The sequence below is a fragment of the Panthera uncia genome, chromosome X, assembly GCF_023721935.1.
Source record: "Panthera uncia isolate 11264 chromosome X, Puncia_PCG_1.0, whole genome shotgun sequence".
NCBI lineage: Eukaryota > Metazoa > Chordata > Mammalia > Carnivora > Felidae > Panthera > Panthera uncia.
Genome location: NC_064817.1, coordinates 11,300,150 through 11,324,117, shown reverse-complemented (window position 1 = coordinate 11,324,117; position 23,968 = coordinate 11,300,150). Strand labels below are relative to the sequence as shown.

The 23,968-nt window shown below is 43.8% G+C and overlaps 1 protein-coding gene and 1 pseudogene across 1 annotated transcript in view; one reads left to right on the top strand and one right to left on the bottom strand.

Annotated features, from left to right (window-relative positions):
- Positions 1-567: 567 nt before the first annotated feature.
- The window catches only part of CLTRN (collectrin, amino acid transport regulator), a 29,426-nt gene continuing 6,025 nt past the window's right edge, over positions 568-23,968 (top strand). Inside the window, exons 1-4 of the mRNA XM_049644885.1 lie at positions 568-645; positions 2,101-2,186; positions 14,725-14,838; positions 19,342-19,536. Of these exons, the coding sequence (XP_049500842.1) occupies positions 568-645; positions 2,101-2,186; positions 14,725-14,838; positions 19,342-19,536 (473 nt within the window). The remainder of the gene's footprint in view (positions 646-2,100; positions 2,187-14,724; positions 14,839-19,341; positions 19,537-23,968) is intronic.
- Positions 1,040-1,123, bottom strand: LOC125932501 (uncharacterized; annotated as a pseudogene).

Below are 23,968 nucleotides of genomic sequence, written 5' to 3'. Positions count from 1 at the left end.
GCTTTAGTCTCTAATTATGCAACTGAGTAGATGATGACCCACCTATGAGTCAGGAAACCAGGTGCAGACAAGAAAATCATAGCTTTAATTTTGAACTTGTTGAGTTTGAGGTATTATTGATGAATAGGCAAGGACAGAGTGGGCTTGAGATCTACATTCCTGGGCCATTTGCATTTCGGTGAGAGTGGAAGCCTGGACTAGATGACAGTCTGAGGGAGAAAGTACAGAATGACAAGAGGAGAAGGTCCAGCATAGAGCTTTGAGGTTCTCTAAAACTTGGAGCCTTTGTAGAAAATGGTGAACCCGCCAAAGGGGCAGAGGGGCAGGAGGAAAAGCAGAATGAGCATTGCAAAAGGGAAGAGAGTGCTTCAAGTTGAAGGAAGTGTTCAGGAGTGTCAGATGCTGTTGACAGGCTGAGCAAGCTGAGGCTGAAGGCCGCTCATCATGCTGCGTCATGTGGAGGCCACTGGTAACTTTAGAGAGCCTTTTTGTGGAGTGGTGCAACTGGAAAGCAGCTGATGGAGGGAGTTGAGAATAAGTGGACGGTGAGCACGTAAAGACGTGAGTATGACGACTCCTTTGAGAGTGTTGGCTGTGAAGGGCAGGAGAGAGACACCAGTAGGTGAGGAAGAACGATTGAGTAAAGTAATTTGGTTCTGGTGTTGTAATGGGGAGGCTTGAGCATTGCTAAAAGTCAGAGTCCAGTGGACAGAGGAGAGGGGAAACGGTTATCTTTCAGATCCTGAGAAGGGCAGAGGGAAGTGTTCCTAGTAGAAGTGGATGCAATGGCCACTGATGGGAGGAGAAACACCGCATCCGGCCTTTCGGGGGAGGAGGTGGATAGCATGTATGTCTATAGCAGGAGTTTTTTATTTGGTGTCAGAAAAACGGGGGAGTTTAAATTGATGACTTGAGTATATATCTGTAAATTAGGAGATAAGAACATCTGTGTGAGTGTGAGGTGTGAGGGAAAGCACTGAGTTTGGTGCAAGGGGAGCCGAAAGAGGTCCAAGATAGTCACTGTGAACCACGAGAGAGAGAGAAACTGGGAAAAGTTTTCAATCAGCAATAATCGCGCCTCGGATAAACCTCATTGGCTACGATACTGCCACTGCGCAAAGCTGGAGAGAAAACTGATGGAGAAACCTAAGGGATTCCCAGGCAATTTGGGAGTAGGACATCATGAACTTAGAGTTAAACCAACAAACCCTGTTTTGTGACTTTCTCCATTCGTACTTGATTACTCACCGCAAATATGTGGTTAGCCACATCGGTTCACTAGGGCTGCTCTAACAAAGTGCCATGAACTGGGTGGCTTAAGCAACAGAAAATTATTTTCTCTTCGTACTGGAGGCTAGAAGTCCAAGATCAGGGTCTCAGCAGGGTTGGTTCCTTCTGAGGGCTATGAGAGAAGGATCTGTTCTAGGCCTCTGCCTTTGGCTTATAGATTGCTGTCTTCCCTCTGTATGTGGCTGTGTCCAAATTTCCTGTTCTTGCCAGGACACCAGTCATACTAGATTAGGGTCTACCCTAATGGCCTCATTTAAACTTAGTCATCTCTAAAGACACTGTCTCCAAATATGGTTACATTCTGAGGTACTGGGGGTTAGGACTTCAACATATACATTTTGCGGGGGCACAGTTCAATCAGTTATATGCGCACACACTCAAGTTTCCAGCTAAGAAAATGGAAAGAAAAATTGTACCAATGTTAGTAAAGGAAAGGAAGCTAAGAGAAGTAGTCAGTTTATGAGGGAAGAGAGAAAGGGAGGAATGATGTATATGTCCTGTAAATGTCCAGGATGGGATGTCCAAATGGACTATTTGTTGACGGGTTACTAATACTGCAGATTGTGAAGAAGATGATGTGATGGAAAATACACCACACTTGGAATGATAGAATGTCCAAGAAAGCCTATCCTGAACATTATTGTGATATGATTTATCTGGGTCTCCAGTCTTTAGTGTATGAGTAAGGTGGGGGCGGGGGAGAGAGAGAGAGGCAGGCACTGATTAATACCACGGTGGCCACAATTAAATTGCAACGGACCATTTTTCATCCTATGCCTTTTTACATTTTCTGTTTTACTTCTCTCTTAGTATGCCTGGGATACAAATGAGGAATATCTCTTCAAAGCAATGGTGGCTTTCTCCATGAGGAAAGTTCCCAACAGAGAAACGACAGAGTAAGTACACAGTAAAAAATCTTAATTAGTTATTTGCAGTAGTATTTGAGGCATGCATTAATTCCAAATTCTATCTTGAAAGTAATTAGTTAACTTCATTTTTGAAAAGGATCTCTACTTTAACATTAAAAAAACTTTTGTAATCTAGCTCACCTTACAGTTTATATCATGTTCCAACGATGCTCTTTGTTCAATAGGTGCTATGATGATAAAAACTTCTAGAGGTAGTCATATGTCATAAGCTTTTTATACATTCCTATTGTATACATATAATTTCTCTTGTAGATGGATGGATAGATAGATAGATAGATAGAAAGGAAGGAAGGAAGAAAGAAAAAAAAACTCTACTCTCATCGTATTAGTTTGCTAGGGCTGCCATAACAAAATACCACACCCAGTGGTGGCTTAAATGCCAGACAGTTCTGGAGGCTGCAAGGCCAAGATCAAGGTGCTGGCAAGATAGATCTCATTCCAAGTCCTCTTCTCTTGCCTTACAGATGCCACTAGAACTTTGTTCTCATGTGACCTCTGTTGAGGGGGCATTGGAAGGGGGCGGAGAGTGAGTTCTCAGGTTTCTCTTCTAATGAGGACACTACTTCTATCAAGGTTGCACCCTTATGACCATATTTAACTGTAATTATCTCCTCACTGGCCCCATCTCCAAATACAGTCACATGGGGGGGGTGGGTTCAGGCTTCAACATAGGAATTTTGGGGAAGGGGAACAAATAAGTCCTTAGCACTCATTTTGGAAATAAATATGTATAGGTTCATTCCACTGTTGATATCTGTCATAGCACCTTGGTTATTTTCTTAGAAGCTTTAGTACAAGTGTTAACAGTTTTACATTTTTTCTATTCTTCTGTATTTGTGATGTTTCCTTTCATGTCTATTTGTGATGCTGGTAACACTCCTGGTTTCTGTCTACTCCCTCTCTCCTTCTTCCCCTCAAGAGGAGAAAAGGCTGACCCAATCGGTGAGCTGGAAAGAGAAGCTGTCTGTGGCTCCCTTCTCTTTAGGACCTGGCTTGCCCTTAGACAGCAGGTGGTTTTCTGTGCTACTCCCTACACTGAGTCCAGAATTAGGCCCTGCATGGGCAGGCACATATACCTGTATGTTCTGTATAGCCTTACAGGTGTATGTGCTGTTTACAGATGAGGACTGTTGCTGTTGGTAGGTGCCATATCATATAGGGTGTTAAATATCTTGCATATTACTCCTGTATGTGCGATGGGTGTACATGGGACACTGTAGATGAATTTATCTCCATTCAGGATTTTTTTTTAAATGTTTTTATTTATTTTTGAGACAGAGAGAGACAGAGCATGAGCAGGGAAGGGGCAGAGAGAGAGGGAGACACAGAATCGGAAACAGGCTCCAGGCTCCGAGCCATCAGCCCAGAGCCTGACGCGGGGCTCGAACTCACGGACCGCGAGATCGTGACCTGGCTGAAGTCGGACGCTTAACCGACTGCGCCACCCAGGCGCCCCTCAGGATTTTTTTTAATTAGGAAGAAAATTTTCCTGCTGATTAAAGCTGTGTCCTCCAACCTGGCCTTTCATTTTGGTCTCCTAGCTGCTTTATTCTTTTGTCTAAATTCTGTAACGATTCAGAACCTGACAAACAGGATCACTATTAATTGGCATACCTGAAACCCATAATATATGATGCATGGACTGTGACTATGAAGAAGGAAACAGAAGAATAGAATTTGAGGGAGCAAAGTAAACATATGATATGTGTATTTGTGTGTACACACGTACACATAAATATTTAAAAATAGGTAATATATTCACATGATTCAAAAAATTAGAAAAAGGAGGTGTAGGGGAAAAGAAAATTGTGTCCAAAGTGAACTCTACTCCTATTTTATAGAGTTGCAGAAAAACATATTTTTGTGTTTATCATCTGCCTTTTAAGCTGCAGCACTCTTTCCACAGTTGTTTATCATAACCTTTTTCAAAAAAATGAGGTGATTGCTTTGCAGAAATTTGAAAAGGAAAAATATAAGAAACCCCCCCTCCCCCGATCATCTTACAGTGCAACCTCCAACCCCTGCAAATAGTCTCTTTATCCTTTCCTTTTCTTGTTCAGCAAGTTTTACACATTGTTGTGTTCATGGTATTGTTACTTCCTCTGGGTGCCTATGTTAAACGTTGTAAATGACTACATTAAACCAGATGTTTCCGATCGTTTGGAAAAGTTAATTTAAACATGTAACATTTTAGATGAATTTTGAGGAATTCACTTTTGAATTTTTCTTTATGAACTTAGGGCATTGTATACGTCTGTGAATATCTGATCTTGTTGACTTGCAAACATGTTTCACTTGGAATTGGGTGCACGAGATATACGGAAGCCTTTGTTGCCAGTGTCCTTTAAACAAGTGAAAAAGTGCAAAACTTTATCAGGGGTCAACAAATTTTTTCCTGTAGAAGCACAGGCAGTGTGAGTGCCAGCAGTACTGCTGTCGGGAGGCTGAGTGATGAGGGCTGCTTAATGAACCAGGAGGTGTTTAAGATGCAATTCAGTAGCTGAGCCCCATTCTACACGCACTGCCGTAAAGAAGGCTGCATCCTTACGTGAACGGGCTGCCGCTGTGGGAAAGGGCAGCACAAAATGCAAGACGGGATTGAAAACAACTTTGCAGAGAGGCTGCCTCCCGCGAGTGTGGTGGCTGGATGGAAGACACCAGTAGCCTGGCTACCGGGTCAGGTTTTAATTCTTCTGCCTTAGAGAGGCCTTTTGGTGCCAGCGAGGGACAAAATAAATTCTGCAGGGGAGCTGCTATGGGATGAATTGTGTCCCCCCCCCCAAAAAAAATTCATGCGTTCAAGTCCTAACCCCTCATAGCTCAGAATGTGATTGTATTTGGAGATAGGGTCCTTAGAGAGGTAATTAATGTAAGATGAGGTCCTGTAGGTGGGCTTTAATCCACTACGAATGGTGTCCTTATAAGAAGAAGAGATTAGGACACAGGTGTGCACAGAGGAAAGCCCAGGTAAGACGGGAGAGGGCAGCCATCCACAAGCCAAAGAAAGAAGCCCCAGAAGAAATCAACCCTGACCACACCCTGATCTGAGACTTCTAGCGTCCAGAATTGTAAGAAAATACATTTCTGTGGCTTAAGCCACACAGTCTATAGTATTTGTTACAGCCGCCCTAGCAAACCCCTCCAGCGGCAAATACCCATTTCCGGGATGGCTTCAGGGATCCGGATCTGCGACATTCACTATTTCTTTACTTATTTTTCCTCGTTGCTTATTTTATGAATATTGCAGAAAACTTGAAGATACTGAGATGTACAGAATTGAAAATGTACAAAGTAGCTCACTAAAGATAATCAAATAATAATCAGAATAATGGATACCCTCATTTTCATTCCACCTGTTATCCGGTCCTGGCTACGATATCTCTTGTATCAAGCTTGACCGCCTCCTGTGACACAGAGCTCAGTATGTCCTGAGGATGCTTTTGCATATTTGGAAACCTACGATTGATATATCCTTGACCCAGTATGACCTTGACTGACTATGCAAGAGGAGGTTTTTCCTAGAGAGAGGTCCTGGCGGCGTTCACACAGGACTGGTAGGACACTGAACGGGTCCAGTCACCCTCACCCAACCCCAGCAGGCAGTGGGAGAGAAGGCTAGAGGGTCAGAGAGGCAGGGGGTGCGGGCCTGCAGAGAGGCTGTGACATTTCCACTCCCTCCCGCATAGGACAGGAACAGGCAGGAGTGAGTTCCAGCACGTACACACCATGCAGCCACGTGGGGTGCTGACAACTGGACCCATTCAGATGAGGTGGTGCCCATGCCACACTAGCGAGTATGTGCTTTGAGTGTCACCCTTGCTCGTGTCCCTGTCTGCCTCGAGTCAGGTAGAGAATTGCTCACCGAGAGTGGAGCTGTCTGTAGAGGAGAGACTGGCATATGATTTCCTGTCAGATGCTCCCCCACGTGCATGATGGTGAAGCCAGTCACTGAGGCCTGCCTTGTAGCTGGAGAAGTCTCAAGGTGGAAGGCGGGCTGGAGCTCCTGTCATTGGGTGGGAGAGGACGGCTCTGCAAGGGGTCTGCCCTTGAATGGATTCCCGGGAGCAAGCAGAGGCTGCGGGAGGGAGCTGGATGGAGTCCCTGGCTTTGGGGCTGAGAACCAACCTCAGGGCAGGAGGAGGCAGGGGGTCAAGGCTGGCAGTGCACCACTGGAGGCCGAGCAGAGGGGGGGATGGAGGAAGTTGATCAGAGTGCGTCGCCCGCGTCAGGGGAAGATGCGGTGCAAAGGTCTCCAGACAGGTCCCCGGACGGCTCCCCAGGGGCCCCACAAGGCGCTCTGAATGGAGAACGCGAGGAAGCCACCTCAACGGAGGACCCCGAACGGTGAACAGCCAGAGGGACCCATAGAGAGCCCTAAGGACAGAGAACTCTGCTGTTTCCGTCCCTCGTGCCCGCAGCCCTCTCCCGTCTCCCTTTCCATCCCTAAATGAGCGGGATGAAGCAGGTGGGGGGCGGAAGGGACACGTGCGGGGGGTGGGGTGGGGAGGTAAGTGTGCACAGAGACTACATCAGTGGTGCACTCCACTCAGGTCAGCACTGCTGGACGGAGAGAAGCTGTGTGTCAGGCAGGAAGACCGTTTTGATCCGAGTTTTGATTCACCTCCCCTGATCTTTTTAATAAGGAGAAGTGACTGGAAAGCTACACCATTTGCTTCAGATGCCGTCAAGGAAGAAGGAGGCAGAGCTGACAGGGCAGGGAAAGGCCGAGGGGTGAGAAACAGAGACCTGTTTCTGCCCCGAGGTCTACTGAGGCCAGCCTGTGGACTGCATGGCTGTGCTGGAATCCGTAGAGTTGAGGAAGCTCTACTCAAGTCTACTGGGTGCTCGGCCCTGACATTAAGTTGATGGATAAAACCAGGTCCCACGCAGCATAGCGCCCACATTGAGGAAGCAGGGCGTGGGAGAAGTGGTAGGCAGGTGGACTGAATGTGACCAAAACAAGACAGTTCCTTCAAAGTCATTACTTAAATCTTGACATCTTGCTTTTCTTGCTACTTCCTGGATTTTCTTCAAGGCAGAATAGAAGATGTATGGAGAAATTTCAAAGATAGAAAGTTCTGGGTTCATTAGATCAGACCGTGTGAAGATTTCTTGTGAATTTGAAGAGGATGGCAGCTAGATGTTTTCAAGTGATTACAGTAAGGCTTAGGCCAGATTTACTAAAATAGTTTCACAGAAAAACTTAAATGTTTGAAGGCATTTTCTGGAGAAATCTAATCTAAGGTTAAACTCTAGTCTAATTCCCAAGTCAGCTGGGACATTTACCTGCCCAGTTTGCTTAAATATTTATTGGCTTTTAGGATAATGTATCATTTTGAGCAACAGAGGGAGAAGTCTACCTCAGGCATGCCGTTTTCTTTCCGATTTTCACGGTGGAGGGCATGGAATGAATTTCTCCCTCTGCCTAGTTATTCAAGGACAAGTCTTGTGATCTCAAAAGGAACAACGTGCTGTTGTGTCCACGGTAAGGGGATTAATGGTCTTGTGCTTATAAAACAGCAGCCCAGCTCCTATTTAGGCCTTTGGTTTCCAGAAACAAGAGGCCTGATTCTTACCACCCCTTGGATGCAGGTGGCCCTGTCCGGCGCCATTGAGGAGAAATGGCAGTGGAGCCAAACCGTAGAGGATTAGTATAAAACCAAGGCTTTCCACACTTGAGGAAAGGGAGTGCACATTTTTACCTTTTCAGGATTTGCTTGAGAAGCCATTAGGGTATATGTAAATGTTATTACTTCATAAGAGAGTTGGGCAAAGTGATTATTGAAGCAAATTCCAATAATTCCGGCAAACCCATCTATATTTACAATTTCAAAAGTGTAGCATTTCCCTTTAGTTGTGCTCCTGGCATTTGGGTTTAGTAATTAGTTTTTAAATTGAAGTGTAATGGACCTACCACATTGGATTAGTTATTGGCAGACAACATAACGATGCAATATTTGTGTATGTCGCAAAACGATCGCCACCAGAAATCTGGTTAACATCCATCATTATACATAGTTTCAGCATTTGTTTCCTGTGACGAGAACTCTTAAGACGTAGGCATTTCAGTTTACTTCATACATCAAAATAAACTTTACAAAGACGTGCTTAGCTCACTAGGTGCTTGTTGTTTGATTAGGGTTTCATTTTGTGTAAATCTTCGAGGACGTTCCATGTGGTCACATTTGGAGAAAGGCCAGGGAGAGCCACACCAGTGGTACATAAGCCAGAATGGGAGGAATTTGTATCCTTTGGTCGCTAAGGACATTACTACTAAAGTCTGTAGGACCAGTCTTCATGTTACTTCCATTTTACTACCAGCTTCCCTCACAGTTACACTTCCTCTCCGCTACCCCTATCTACACCGTGTATCAGGAGTCTTCTTATGCGAGAGAGCTCGGCTACTATTGTGTCGTCTGAGTATCTGTGGTTGTGTAAACAAAGTTTTGGGGAAGTAACCTCCCTCCTTTCATTCCCCCCTTTCCATTTGGTCTTGGCCCAATTTACTTTCCCAGTTTGTCTCTCAGAATATCATAGAAACAATGGAGTTCATTTCTCCATTCCATTAATTCATCCACCCATTTCTCACTCATTCACTGAGTGCCTACTCGGGCCACACCGCAGGAACACAGGGGCTCGCAGCGCAGCACAGACTTGGGCCTTGCCCTCCTGTCCCAGGGCCCAGAGAAGGTTTGTGCTGCAGACAAACTGAGTATTTTGGATAGTGTCCCAGGTGACCCCACAGCTGATAAAATTAAAGAGGGTGTTCTTTGCCTGGACACAATGAAGTTCATATCAGGACAGGGATTAGAGAACCTCCTGACACAGACTGTGGACAAACCACATGAAATCTAGAAGCCCTTTGCCCTCCCGGCCGTCCTGGGTCCATTCTTACGTGGGGTATGGAATCTTCGGAGTCAACTCAGACATCTCGGGAAGTATTGGCCTCTACTTTGGTTTTTAATCTTCTCACTGGTTCAAGACACCGTGACCTTGGTGTTCAAGGGTCTCACCACTAAACTCCTGCACCTGGCACTTATGAGAAGGGTCATGGAATCTAAGAGCCCTTGCAGCAGGAACTCTTTTCCTCACCATCCCTGACCATATTGGCTAATGTACGCCTGTTTTCGGTACACATTTGTGAGTGAGCGAACCATGCTTACCATCCAGGCCTAAGCCACAGGCCTGTCTCTTAGGGTACAGTGGACACAGGAAGCCACTGCTCAGCCACCCATTTCTGCTCTTCTTCCATCCTCGTGGAGACTCCCCTGATGGCCATGGTGTCAATGGCCACAGTGGCAGTAGCTGTGCACTGCCTGGGTTTTCTCTTCTTGGGCCTCACTTTCTTACTCTTGGGGGAACCAAGACATCACAGTTCATTTCTGCAAGCATCATCCAAATAAGGAGGCCACCCCAGCCCACGGGTGTTTCTCTGCCTTCTTCTACAGCCTTCTCCAGAAGCAGGGCGTGCTTTTCCCTGGCCTTTGCCCACAACCTTGCTACTTTAGGGCGTGCCCTTACTCATTATTCCCCGCTTCAGTGCCTGGATCTGAACAAAAATATCAACGCTTCTCAGCAATTATATTTCTGTGGTTGGTATCTGTTGAGCACAGGGTCACTCTTGCTTGCTAAAAACGCCAGACTTCTTTTACTGGAGGAACCACCATGTGGGTGGGATACTTAGTGTTCTTTAGTTGAGGACCCTCAGCAGCCAAAATGATTCCCCTTTGCGCTCACACCCAAATTGGACAAGTGATGGAAACGGTGCTTCTTAGGACTCCAGCACACTTGGAGGCTCCCCGATAAATCCTTGATACGTGTGAACACGTAACGGAAGTCACGCCCAGACATTTTACATAATTAAGACCACCCTTACGCCGATGGATGCCAGTGTCTTGCATTTGAATGTGACTCTTTTCATTTTCAAAGTACATTTGCATCTATTATCTCTTCATCAATGAAAATAGTAAAAACTATTATTGATCCACTGCCTTGTCTTATTCTTATAGATCATCTTACTGTGCCCTGGCAACTTTAAAATAACGGCTTTGTTCCTGTATTTGTGTACGTAAATAGAAAAAATATATGTATTTACAAAAGACTTGCAGAGAAAATCTAGACAGATCCTATGTATCAGTGGTCCTCAACCTGGGGGGATTTCATCCCTCCACTGTGCCCAAGGATATTTAGAAGTGCCTGGAGGTATTTTGCTTTTCACAACTGGATATGCTACTGGCCTCGAACATGTAGAGGCCAAGGATGTGCCATACGTCCTCCAGAAGAATAGACAGCCTCCCACAAGCAACACTGGCCTTGAACGTGTAGAGGCTGAGGATGTGCTATACATCCTCCAGAACACACAGCCTCCCATAAGCAAGACTCATCCAGCCTAAAATGTTAATAGTTCCGACTTTGAGAAACTCTGCTCTAGACTCTTCCCCCGTTTCCCTGATACTATCATGTTAAATAACTGTGATAGATATATCAAAATTAAGAAACTATCATTGGTTCAATGTCACTAAAGTATGGAACTTTTCAGACCCTCTTCCCTTTTCGACTAATGTCCTTCTTATGTTCCAGGATCTGTGCCTCTGTAGTGACCACTGTAGTGATGAAGACAGTTTCTGTATCTTCCTTTGGTTTTCATGACCTTGGTCAGCCTTGCTTTTCAAGACCGTGACACTTTGGAGGATTTTTATAAGTGCTTCCTATGTGGGTAGGGTACTGACCCCATTTAGGTAGCACAGGAGAAGGGACTTTGCCTTGTTTACAGCGCATTCTCTGACTCTCTGAAGGGGGAATGCCATGAAATTCGTGTTTGAACAGTAATTAAAGAGGCTTTAGATGGAAAGAAAAATGTAGGCAAAGTGTCCAGGTGACCTCTTATCCGCTTTTTGGCCTCCCCTATGTTTCCAGCAATATTCCTTTGCATTTGTTTAAATTATATCAATGGCATGTGCTACACAGAATATCCCACTCCCCATCTTTTCATTCACCAGTGTATTTCTGCAATGCAACGTGTTGTAAGACATGTAGCTCTAGTTCAGTGATTTCCAACTGGGGGTGATTTTTGTCCCTCGGGGGATATTTGGCAATGCCTGGAGGCGATTTTGATTGTCACCACCGGAGGCGGAGGCGGGCCTGTTGATCTGTGGGCGATCGGGGCTGGGTGTGCTGCTAAACACCCTGCCCTGCACAGAATTATGTGGCCTGGTAGTCCAGGAGTGGAGAATCCTTGGGTTGTTTCTTTCCTTGAGTTCGTGGAACAGTCTTCCCTTGGCAGAATGTAGTGCATTTACTTTATCATCCCCTACTGGTGGGCATTTAGGTTATCCAGTTGTCTGCTCTGACAAAGAGTGCTGGGGAGAACATCCTCGCCAATCTGTGTGTGTGTGTGTGTGTGTGTGTGTGTGTTGTGTGCAAAAGAGTTTCTGGGAGGCACACTATGCTCCAGGACACACTCTCAAGTGCCACCGCAGACTGGCTGGACGCGTTCACACCCTCAGCACTGCCTCGGATGCCGATTCTCTGCGTCTTTACCGGCATTTCGTATTATTTAGCATTTTCATTTTTGCCAACCTGAGGCACTTAAATGAGTAGCTTATTTTTTTTAATTTGCATTTTCTGATGATTCACGGGCCCAGTCTTTGAATCATTCACACCACAGCATGCTACGAAATTGGGGGACGTCTGTTCCAAGCATGTACCACTTCAGTCTGTTGTCTCTGTCTTTGCTGTGTTTTAACATAGCACATATTGGGAGACCAACCTGGCTGTTTCTGCCAGTAGAGGTCACTGTCCCTCAGAGATTCACTGCCAGTGGTTTTGTCTTTGTTTTTGAGTGATTCCCCCCAGCGCCTGCCCCGCCCCGGAATATTTGGCAATGATTGGAGACAGTTTTTTATTTTCACAATGTGTGTATGCTGCTGGCCCCTCGGGGACAGAGGCCAGGGATTCTGCTCAAACCCTATAATGGAGAGGACAGTAGCACCCAACAAACCACAAAGAATTATCTGGTCCCAGATGTTACAGGGCCAAGGTGAATTCACAGTGTAGACGCAATCCTAACATATGTACATCTGAAAGAAAGACAGTGACATTCTCTGTGATCATAAAGTTGTCTATTATTTTTATCTAAAACAAGAACGCCATTTTCACTTCACAAAGTGGGGAAGTAGGGGAGAAGCATGCCTTCCCGATGATTGTGGGAACAGGTGGGAGGACTGGGTGGGCACAAGGAAGGCAGAGGTTTGGGTAGCTGGAGAGCTTCTTCAGTGTGGGCTCTGCAGGGTCAAGGGAGTGGGTCTGGGGGCTTGGTGGAGCCGCCAGCTGCGGGGGAGAGGGCTGACTGGGGGTGTCAGGGACCCATGTGGGGGTAGGGCAGAGTGAAACAACTGTGGGTTTGAGTCTCCGGAGGTGGAGGTGGCAGGGCTCTGACTCAGGATACGGGGGAGACATCAGGCCGCAGGAGGCCCAGGCCCTGGGGAGTACTGATCTGTTAGGCAGCCCAGGCCACGGTGCTGGGTCCTTGAGGCAGGTAGGCCCGGTTCGGTGTCCTCTGGGGCCCTGCTGCACCAGGAGCAGAGGCCTCACAACGGAGGCCCAGGCCCGGGCACAAAGGAAGGGACCACTCTGTCTCTCCATACAGGCCTGAAGGAGGATGGCCTGGCCCCCGGTCTCTGTCTCTCTACCTTGGCCTGGAAGGTTCAAAGCAGACAGGTGCTCCGATTCTTTTTTTTGCTTTCTTGCATTGGCTAGGAGCCCTCGGTGGGGCCTCCTTGACATAGGGCCCCAGGGGCTCCTGGATAGGCGGACATCTGTAGAATCTCCCTCTGTGCTCCACAGGAGTGAGTTCGATGGTCACCAGGCTCCAACTGTGTGTGGGGTTCTGGGCATTCCCCAGCCATTTCATCAGACTCTTGTGATCACTAGAAAAATCCAACCCCATGAATATCTGGAGGGGTGGCTTGCGGTGAAAGCTTCTCCAGGCCTTGGGGACCATCATCCTCCAGATTCTGGCATGGTCCCAGCAGGGTGGCACAGTGGGGGTGGGCTGGCTGCAGACCCAGGAGAGGCTACGGGTCCCATCTGGGCCCGGGCGGCAGCGGGTGGGCCTGGGCCAGGGGGAACCTCGCTTCTGGGCCAGGCATGGCAGTGTGGCCATGGCTGTGCCCAGGCAGCTGCCCATGATCTCAGTGCAGCGGGGTCGGGACCTCTGAGGTGGAAATTCGGCTTCTGTAGGTTCCCAAAGTCTGTAGTTGTGAAGCATGCAGAGCTAGGAGGATCATTGGCATCAGGCACAAGGACAGCGCGTGGGGTCACTCGTGGGGGCCCTCTGGGCACGGGGTCGTGCCCGTGTGGGGCCAGCGCCCCATGGATGTGGCAACTGTGTGGGGCGTTCCCTGCTGCTGAGGGCGGGGTTGGGGGGAGAACCTCCCACTTCCCAGCACTGGTCCCAGGCGCTTGGCTCCAGCAGAGGGGCCAGGAGGGCTTGGCTTCTGTATGTGACATTGCAAGGGAGAAAATGGAACAGTTTCTATCAGGTCCCGAAAATTATAGAAAATCGACACAATGGCCCTGTCTTTATTGTGAAAATGAACATAATACACCTTAAAGAACATTCGCTCTTTTAAGGAAAATGAAGTCAACTTATTAGTAAAGCGGATATGTCTTTCATTCTTCTAGAATAGTACCTGATGTCAGTCACCTCTGCAATCTGAAAATGGTGAAAGCCATTCAGGATTTATGTTTTAGCGTTTTAGCACTGACAGTGTTTATTTATGTGGACTCTCCTATGATTTTCAACCTTTATGCCCTTCATACATTCCTATATAGGTCGTCTCCATTCTGAACACTTAGGCCATTTCTTTCGTATCGTTTCTATTGGTAATCTGTGTTTACAGAGTAGAATGAGGCACATTTCCAATTTACGGTTCTGGAAACACAGAAACAGTGTTCAAAGGCTGCTGGTAAATTGATTATAGCACTTCAGTTTAGAAGTCTTTTATTGAGTTGGCTCCAGTACTGGAGTAGGAGAGGGAGGGAAAAGTGGGCAACAGAGGAAGCAAGTATTGGATGAAGAGTGGCACCTGATTTGTCTGGACCCAAGCTGTAGACGGCTGAATGAGGAAGACACTAAAAAGAGCTTGATGAGGAAGTACAAAAGGCTCCTGTGGCTCAGAAAAGAGGCCAGTGTTGAAGCCCGCGTGCTGTCAGCTAGTGGGTGATGTGAGAATAAGATCCTTAATGCTCTACTGTGTAATTTTTCTTGTTTTTTCATTTTGGTAGATCCTTATTTAACGGATGATCCCTAAATATGTGCTTTTCAAACAAAGGAAATTTTCTATGCTAGTTTTTTCTTAATAAGACATTTCTTCATAATGGTAGAAATGACTTCATTCATAGCTAAGACACGTTTTCAGACAGTTATAACACCAGAGTGGATGTTCTAATGTAATTAGATATTATTTACTTACAATGTATTTTTTTCCCCCATCATCTGCAGAATTTCCCACGTCCTAGTTTGCAATGTAACCCAGCGAGTGTCATTCTGGTTTGTGGTTACAGATCCTTTGAAAAATCACACCCTTCCTGCTGTTGAGGTACAGACAGCCATAAGGTAATCACCGCTAAATATGTCTTCTACTCGTAAATCAACTTGTTGATGAGTTTGCTGTTTTCATAGATTTTGAAGAATTCTCTCTCTTCTTACAATGACTTATGTATTAATATGTCAAAGATTTAATTTCGTTAGTTTGTTTTAGTGATCAGTTTGGATGAGTGGTTCTCATCCAAGGACAATTTTGCTTCCAAGGAAACATTTGGAAATGTCTGGAGACATTTTTGTTGTCATGGTTGAGGCGGGGTATGTATGGGGGGGTTCTACCAGCATTGAGTAGACAGAAGTTGGGGTGCTGATAAACATTCTATTATACATAGGATAGCACCTCAAAACAGACGTATTCAACCCCAGATGTCAGTTGTGCTATGTCTGAGAACCCCTGGTTTAAATATTATCCACGAATGTTTACTACTGTCTTCTTTTGTCAAGAACACCTTGTATGGCAGGCACTATTGTATGATGGTTCATCACATGGATTCTGGAGCCCAAATCCTTTTGGTTTTGCCTCTTGCTAACTGTTTAAATACAGACAAATTACTTCCCCTTTGTTATTCTCTTGTAATCTGTAAAATGGGAATACTTATGGTACCTCTCAGAGTTGTTGAGATTAAATGAGTTATTAAATGTAAGGTGTTTTGAAGAACCCGTCATACCTTTGACTTTTATTTAAAAACCAAGACAAACATTCTCATTTCTTGGGTCTCTAAGGACTTACCTTCCTTAATTAATGTACAGCCTTTCCCTTTAAAAGATACTTTTTGAAAAAACAAGGTAAAGTCATGACTCTCATACAAATTAAAAATAAATGCCATTAAAGATTTTATTATCTCATTAATTAATGAGGGAACTAGTAGTAAAATGTTCAAAACAGTTCAAAGGAGACTTCAAGGAACCATGCATATATAGGAATCAAAATAGTAATCAGTCCATAGAAAATCAAGTGGACAAAAATAATTTACATTATGTCAGTTGTCTACTACTTACAGATTTGCAAAATAACTCAAAGACAGGGGCACCCGCGTGGCTCAGTTGGTTAAACATCCAACTCAGTTTCAGCTCAGGTCACGATCTCACGGTTCTGCAAGTTCGAGCCCTGTATTGGGGTCCACAATGACGGTGTGGAGCCTGCTTGGGATTGTCTGTCTCCCTCTCTGTCTCTGCCTCTCTCTCAAAATAAATAAATAAAAACTTAAAAAAAAATAACTCAAGGACAAATAGAAGGTGTAAATTGTCCAGAAAGGTGTATCCACCAGACACTCAGTAGTATTTTTTTAACCCAATTTCAAGTTTTACACGTTTTTTTCCTGAGAATTTGTCTCCTCCTCTCCTTGTGATCATAACAAACTTTCAAAACTGAAATGTGTTCTTGACTTCAAAGAAGAGGAAGGATACAGTTTGTTTTTACTTCACCCACTGTGCATTTTATGCATGTCAAAACTTTCTATCCCTCAAATGATTAATGTTGGGCAAAAGTATATTAGAAGAATGAGTTCAGGAGATCAACTCTTTCTCGAACAAGAAAGAGTGAAACAAAGTAGCGCTCCTCAACAAAGGATTTACAAGTTACTGAAGTTCTGGTCTTCGCCAAGGAGAAATATCTAGTGAAAGAATTCATTTGCTCTCTGTAAAATATTAACATATAAGATAATGAGTATATAATCAAATGCCAAAGGTTTTCGTGTGAACAGTCATCCAGTTCCCTTACTGATCTGTACCAGTGCGAAATGATTTCATCTGCTTTAGCAGGAAGGTTTGACCTGTATTGTTTCTGCACTTCTGCCCCTAAGACTTACTGTTAATACCCAGCCCTTAGGGAATAAGAATTAGGAACAGTGTATTTCACAGGAAAACGAATTTTATTCAAGCTCTCCCTGTGATCTGCGGGGGCCACAAGGAAATTAAGCTACTGCAGTTAAAGCAGGCTTCCGTGAACCTGAGGGAGAAGAGTGAGTGTTTGGGATGAAAGTGTCTGTCAAAGGTCCTAGCAGGGGAAGCTATTTAGGGGGTGAGGATGGCCAATAGAATGAGAATTTGTGTTAGGGAATGCGTAGGTCTCACCAGGATTGTATGAAAATAAAGGGAACAATACCAAGAAAGAAAGATACCAGGAAGAGCAAGGAGATGGTAGCTAGAAGGCAGGTGATAGGAATTTTTGGGCCGAAGAATCTGTGGAGTTGAAAAAATAATGCTAGTTCCACTGAATATTTGCATAACACTTCCTGCTTCATAAAGCATGTTCCTACACATCTGTGGCATTTAATATCAACACCAATTGTTTTTGAGTAATTATTATCCTCGGTTTATAAATGAGGGAATTGAGGCCCAGGGAGATTAATTTTAATTGATTTGCTGAGGCCACCACACTAGAAATATAAAAAGTGAGGATTTGAACCCAGGTGCGCTGCCATCACACCCAGTGATGTTTTTTCTCTCCACCAGAGTGTCCACACTTACGGAATTATGTGAGGGAATGAGCCACCAGTTCTACGATGTCTGTTTTAGCTCTGTCGTGAGGGCCTGGCCTTATCAGGCCAATCTTGGCTGGAAGATGTCCATGGTGACTGACACCTATTGGGGATTTCAGTGGTGGTTGGAGTTTTAGTCTGTATTGAACTTCTTCATTTATTTAAAATTTTTTAAAAAGCACTTTTTTTTTTAATTTTTTTTTTCAACGTTTTTTATTTATTTTTGGGACAGAGAGAGAGATAGAGCATGAACGGGGGAGGGGCAGAGAGAGAGGGAGACACAGAAACCGAAGCAGGCTCCAGGCTCCGAGCCATCAGCCCAGAGCCTGACGCGGGGCTCGAACCCACAGACCGCGAGATCGTGACCTGGCTGAAGTCGGACACTTAACCGACTGCGCCACCCAGGCGCCCCTAAAAAGCACTTTTAATGTTTATTTTTAAGAGAGAGAGAGACAGAGCACAAGTTGGGGAGAGGGAGGGGCAGAGAGAGAGGGAGACACAGAATCCAAAGCAGGCTCCAGGCTCTGAGCTGTCAGCACAGAGCCTGATGCAGGACTCGAACTCACTAACAGTGAGATCACGACTTGAGCCGAAGTCGGATGCTCAACTGACTCAGCCAACCCAGGTGCCCCTGATCTAGAACTTCTAATCAGCCTGAGAGGCAAAAGAACAACAGAGTGTTCACTAACCAGGTAGATAGAATGAGAAATACAGAGTAACTTCTCATTTTACTCTGAGTTATACCTTAGTTGTGGGATTCATTATTATGTGGAGAGGTTTGTATTCCCAGATTACCAATAATATGTTATGGAAAAAGGGAACTTTCCATAGTTTGATAAAAGAAAATTACACTGGAATTATCGCCTGCTGTAGATTTTCTGGCTGGGATTCTTTTTCACATTCATGAATAATAATGCCTCAGCATAGATTTTTATTTGCTAAAGGAGGTCTTTCCTGATAGCTTGGTGCCAGTCTGCAGAGATTCTCAAGCCATTACTGTCAGGTTCAAGACTTAAGCTGTACAGAATGGTAGTCACCCGCCAAATGTGGCTATTGAGCACTTGAAACGTAGCTAGTCCAAGATTAGATATTCCCTAAGTGTAAAGTATTGAGTACAAAATAAAACGTGAACCAACTCAATTTTGATTACAGGTTGAAATTATATTTTTCTAGATATATTGGCCAAAAAAAATGATTAAAATAATTTCAGGTGCCTGGCTGGCTTGGTCGATTGAGCATGTGACTCTTGATCTCAGGGTCATGAGTTCAAGCCCCATGTTGGTTGTGGAGCCTACTTAAAATTAAAAAGAAAAATTAAAATAATTTCACTGCTTTCTTTTTACTTTTTCTTAAATTGCACCTCCTAGAGAATTTGAAGTCACACATGAGGCTTAGATATATTTGTATTTTCCATTGCTGCTCTAGAAGTAGATGAAGTCAGTTTGTCTAGTGTGAATTCAGTAGATGCCATACACTATCTCTAAGAAATCTCAGCTAGTTTGCAAATTACAGTTAGAAATTCACTTATTTGGTTTCATTCAAATAAGTCTTTGCTACCAACCCATCCCTAACTGCTGCCACCACCAAAAATGCAGATTTTCCCCAGGAAGAGTAACTCATTTAATTTTCTAGCTTTTTGGACTCCTCAAGCACCAGTTACTTTAATCATATGGAACAACTTGGAATTTCCCGAACAAATCTACTATACCATGTCTCCATTCCTGTACTCACCACACATTTCAGGAAATTAAACATGGTGGGGAGAACTTAAGCTCGGGACTTCCCGTTACTTCTAGGACATTCACAACTGTGGAGGACAGTAGACAAGCCTTTCTGTAGCAGCCAGCACTGCTCTGAAAAGTACCACAGCACGATTGCCCTCTCATCAAGCTGTCTAGTCAACCTCAAGTTTCATGCTACAGGGATGCTCTGTTTCTAGAGATAATTATAATCATGGAGAGATGGGTCTGGACCTTCTGTTTCTAATTGTTTTCCTCTCTTGTTTTGTTTGTTTTTGATCATTGTTGTATCCTAGAATGAATAGGAACCGGATCAACAGTGCCTTCTTTTTGAATGACCAGACTCTTGAATTTTTAAAAATTCCTTCCACTCTTGCACCACCCACCGACCCATCTGTGCCCATCTGGATTATTATATTTGGTGTGATATTTTGCATTGTCATAGTTGCAGTCATGCTATTGATTTTATCAGGAATCCGGCAACGTAGAAGGTAAGATACTAAAAGGGAGAGATTTAAAGAGCATTTTCCTATTTCCTCATGACTTGGGAAAGTAAGGAGAGCATTTTCCCCAAGCTGAAGGTAATGCCTTAAATCTGAAACTTTGAAAATATTGGTGATTGGCAAAATGTCACTTATGCTCTTGTGTTTAGAGACTTTTTACAGTCCAGTGTCCCTTACTGACTATGACTCCTTCCATTACTGTCTTTTTCTTTGTTCTACACCGTACGAATATTTCATATCAAGAATTGATTTTAATATCTGTGTTAAGATTTTGTAAGGTGGATATACAAAGCTAAGCAGATTTCTTGGGTACACAGGGTTAATCTTTAATAGTCCTCCAGCTCCAAATGCTAGCAGTTCCACAGTTCTTTCCATGCATCCCCAGCTTGGCTTGCCTTTTCTTGGCCTCGTGCCTGCAGCTGCCATCTTGTCCCAGATACTTTTGCGCTTTTATACTTCCCTCCCTTCAATAGTTGCTTGTCCCTCTAGTGCCTATGGTATTACATGGAACCATGGCCCTAGAAGTGACCTTTGAGTCAACACCTTGCATCAGAATCACCTGAAACATTTGTTAAAATGTAGGTTCCTTTGCACTACTGCAGACTTTCTAAATTATAATCAGTGAAGGGGATGTATTTTAATGAATATCCGGGTTATTCTAATTCACTTAGTTTGAGGGCTTCCAATTTAACTACTTTATAGAGATTCCTACTCCCTGAGTTCATTTATCTGGATTCTGGGGCACTGCAAACTTTGCTGTCTAAATGATTGCAATTACTTCAATCTGGTCGGAATTGCCGACCAATGGGAGAGTTACTAAGGCAGTGGGACAGGAGGAGAGGAGATAGGATTTCTCAGCATGATGAAAGGAGAAAATAAATTTGTTTACAAGAACCTCTGATCCAGAGAGTGTCCTTACTCTTCATTAGGCCATTTGATTCTTCTAAAACCTTCTCTTCTGATACCAAGGAAGAGGAATTCAGGTAAGTGGGAATCACGGGGACATGCGTTGGTTTTCAAAAGGGTCAATGCCCACACAGACATGTGGGATGAGTTTGGCCAAGTATGTGTTCAACTAAATGTTTCTCTGGGGGTTTACTCCTTTCCATATGTCTCACTCTAGTTGCTAGCAGAAAGGAATCATTTTAAATGTTGGCCTTTGTAAATTTCTTTTCACAAATGATAAGTGCTCTAGAATAAAGGAGATTTATGTCTAGTGCCCAAACTAAACTCAGAGATTAATATCAAGTTGTACTTGCTCAACTTTCTTCATGTTGGCATGGCATGTAATGCAGAGAGCCTTGGAACGAGTTGTTAATTTGTTTTGAGTTTTTTTCGAATTTTAAGAAATATTCCCTTGCAATGTTTGAATACTTACGCTTAATACTTTTAAGTTTCGTACCAATCCTAGAATGCTGTGATCCTGTCGTTTCTAAGGATCGTAACTTCTGTGAATGTGCTTCATCTCCTTGGTTCCCAGTTTTCTCACTAGCACAATATAGTATAGGAGTTAGAAGAATGGACTCTGAGACCGCTTAGATTCAAAGTATTTATCTCCTAGATTCTGCTCTTGTATGTAATCCATTAACTCTATGCGTATCAGGGAGCACAGGCAATGAGTCAGGGAAACCAGGCTCAGGGGAATATGGTTTGTGGTGCTAGAGTCGAATTGGTTAAATCTATCTTTGTTGCCTGTGCATAGATAACTCTTCTAGAGTGACAGTGCAGTGTACTGGAAATAATGAACGTGGTGGGGTCAAAAGAGTTAATGCAGTGGTGTGCTTAGAGTGGTGCCTGGCCCGCGGCGAGCGCTCAATAAGTGTTAGTTCTATTATTTTATTATCCTGCCATTTGCTGGTCTTCCAGCTTTGCTATCTCTTTCCTGCTGAGCGGATTCTGCAGTAATATAATCACTGGGTGTGTAGCGTCATAATCTGTTGCCTGGGAGAAGTGAGACTGTTGTCACAACCCTGCCTTCGCAAATTCATTTCGTGTTCAGACTAGGAAAACAGATAGACAAATCTCTTGCGTAAACCTGGAGAGCATCACTAATTGGCAAATATAGTCAGGACAGTTATGACAGCCTTCTGAAGATAAATTGATTTGTTGTGTTTTGAGTCTGATATGCTCTGTGGTGGGCTTCTCTTGGGCAAAGTATTGCTTTGAAGGTGTGGAGAGGGTGCAGTTTGAACTGGGAAGAGCCCCGATGATTGTCATGATAGCCCTTTCTAATCATGCAAGAAGCAGGAGTTGCCCCCAATGCCTTTAGTCCTGAGGAACACAAAGATTTGTCTGACAATCCAATCCATACATTGGATAGTAATGAACATGGTTTGCGTGATACAAACCTTAAACTTAGAAGGACAGACTGCAGAGTCATCTAAGTTACCATTTTGCTTCTGTGGAGAAGAGTGCCACTGTCATCTAAGACATACGCATACTTAACCTTACTGTTGAGGACATTTCTCAAGTAAAGCTTTGGCAATTCTTCTGCCTGGGTCAATAACAGCATTACATTCATTATTCATATACAGTCATTGGAAGCCAAACTAAGTGAACTCAAACACCAGCTATACCCTTTAGCCAAAAGGCCTCGGTCAAGTCATCTAATTTCCATGGGACTGTTTTGCCATCTGTAGTAGGAAGATAATATCTCACAGGGCTTCCATGAGGATTGGGTGAGATAAATGTATGTGAAGTACCTAGGATATAGTAAGCACTAAATAAACAGTAATTATTATTATCCAAGCAGAGCTTACCCCATTTCTGTGACTAAGAGATGCTGAAAAAGGATCTCTTTTCTGTCCAGAAATTGCCATGATACTGTAAAAAAAAAAAAAAAATTTCTAGTTCAGTGGCTCATTGCTTGGGACTTTAGTAGTGAACACATATTTTAAAAGGCAAATGACACCACAACAATTGTTATTGTTACGGGCTAACAGCTAGTTAATAAAGCTAAAGTACTGACAAAAAAAAAAGGCAAATGACCTTATTAGGGTTACTGTTTACTAGAATAGTGGTGAACTGGTTAACTAGCTTTCTAAAAAATACTCTGATTTGTAGCATTTGTTGATTTCCTATCAAGTATGAAATTTCTGAATGTTTAACAACCACCTCTGGCAAGCCCATGCCAGCCAGCTTCCACACACCAATGCCACCTCCTTGGGAAATAATTTGAGGAAGATGCTCCTTTCTCCATTACCGTCTAGTTGAGAATAGCAGTTTGTGGAAATGAGAGATTTGTTGGAGGAAAAAAAGTTGGAAAAAGATTTTTTTTTAAATTTTATTTCAGGAGATACTTAGGCAGCTGGGTAAGTGGGCAGGTGCCCAAGATGGACTGCACATACTCCATGGTGACGTCTGTACTAGATCTGTGTCTAGCCCCAGCCCACAAGCAGATGTTTTAGATCTCTGGCCAGCTTTATGATGATGGCAATGATGATGACAGTGATGGTTGTAATGGTGATGGGGATGTGATAATGATCATGGTGATGAAGTTGTGATGTGTGCTTTAGTAGAAAGAGCACTGGCTCAGTACTCTTGGTTTTGGGTTCTGATCTCAGGCCCCGGTGTTTACTAGCTGAGTGGTCTTGAGCAGGTGACATATGGAAAACGAGGATAATAATATTTTTCTTAAATAGCTATGATTATAAGGAGACAAAGTCAGAGAATACACACAAGTGCTTTATACCCTGGAAAGTGCTATAGTAATGCAAGTTACTAGCATCACCATCAAAAAGCAGTTAAAAGCCCTAACTTTATATAACCTGGGACTGTGCTATAAAAGGAGAGTCACAGACGCAGCATGATTTCAGACTTGCGTGTACATAGTAGGATTGGTTTATGAATCCTGTATATAAATAGACTGTAATAACGTTAGGGTCTTAGGAAAGGATCTTAACAATGATCTAAATTCATCTCTCCAGAAGCCAAGGCCCAAAGAAGTAAAAAATGTCTTATTCCTTTATCAACCATCCACTCTGTCATAGGAGCTCTAGTATGTATCATAGAAGATACATACATAGATAACATGGATGGGCCTTGCCTGCAAGGAGATTATAGTCTTGTACTTGGTAACAAAGCCACGTTAAGGACTCAGGACATAAAACCCTAACTAATGCTCACAGTTGAGCATAGTCATGAGTAAATTCACTTGGTTTATTTCTGGTTTTGTTTCTATTCCTATAAGGTCAATAGTAAACAGGAATACTTTTCAGTCTCTACAGATAATTGCTTTTCACACAAGGGGATGGGGCTCAGCCTACACACTTTCATTATAGTGAAACTTCACATGAAACTTCACATTCATGTAAAGTCTTAATTAAGTCAATAGTCTTAAAAATAGATATGTACATAAAATCAGGAATGTTATAGCTAATAATTGTTTCCCTTTGCTGTTCTTAAATGTACATACTCAATA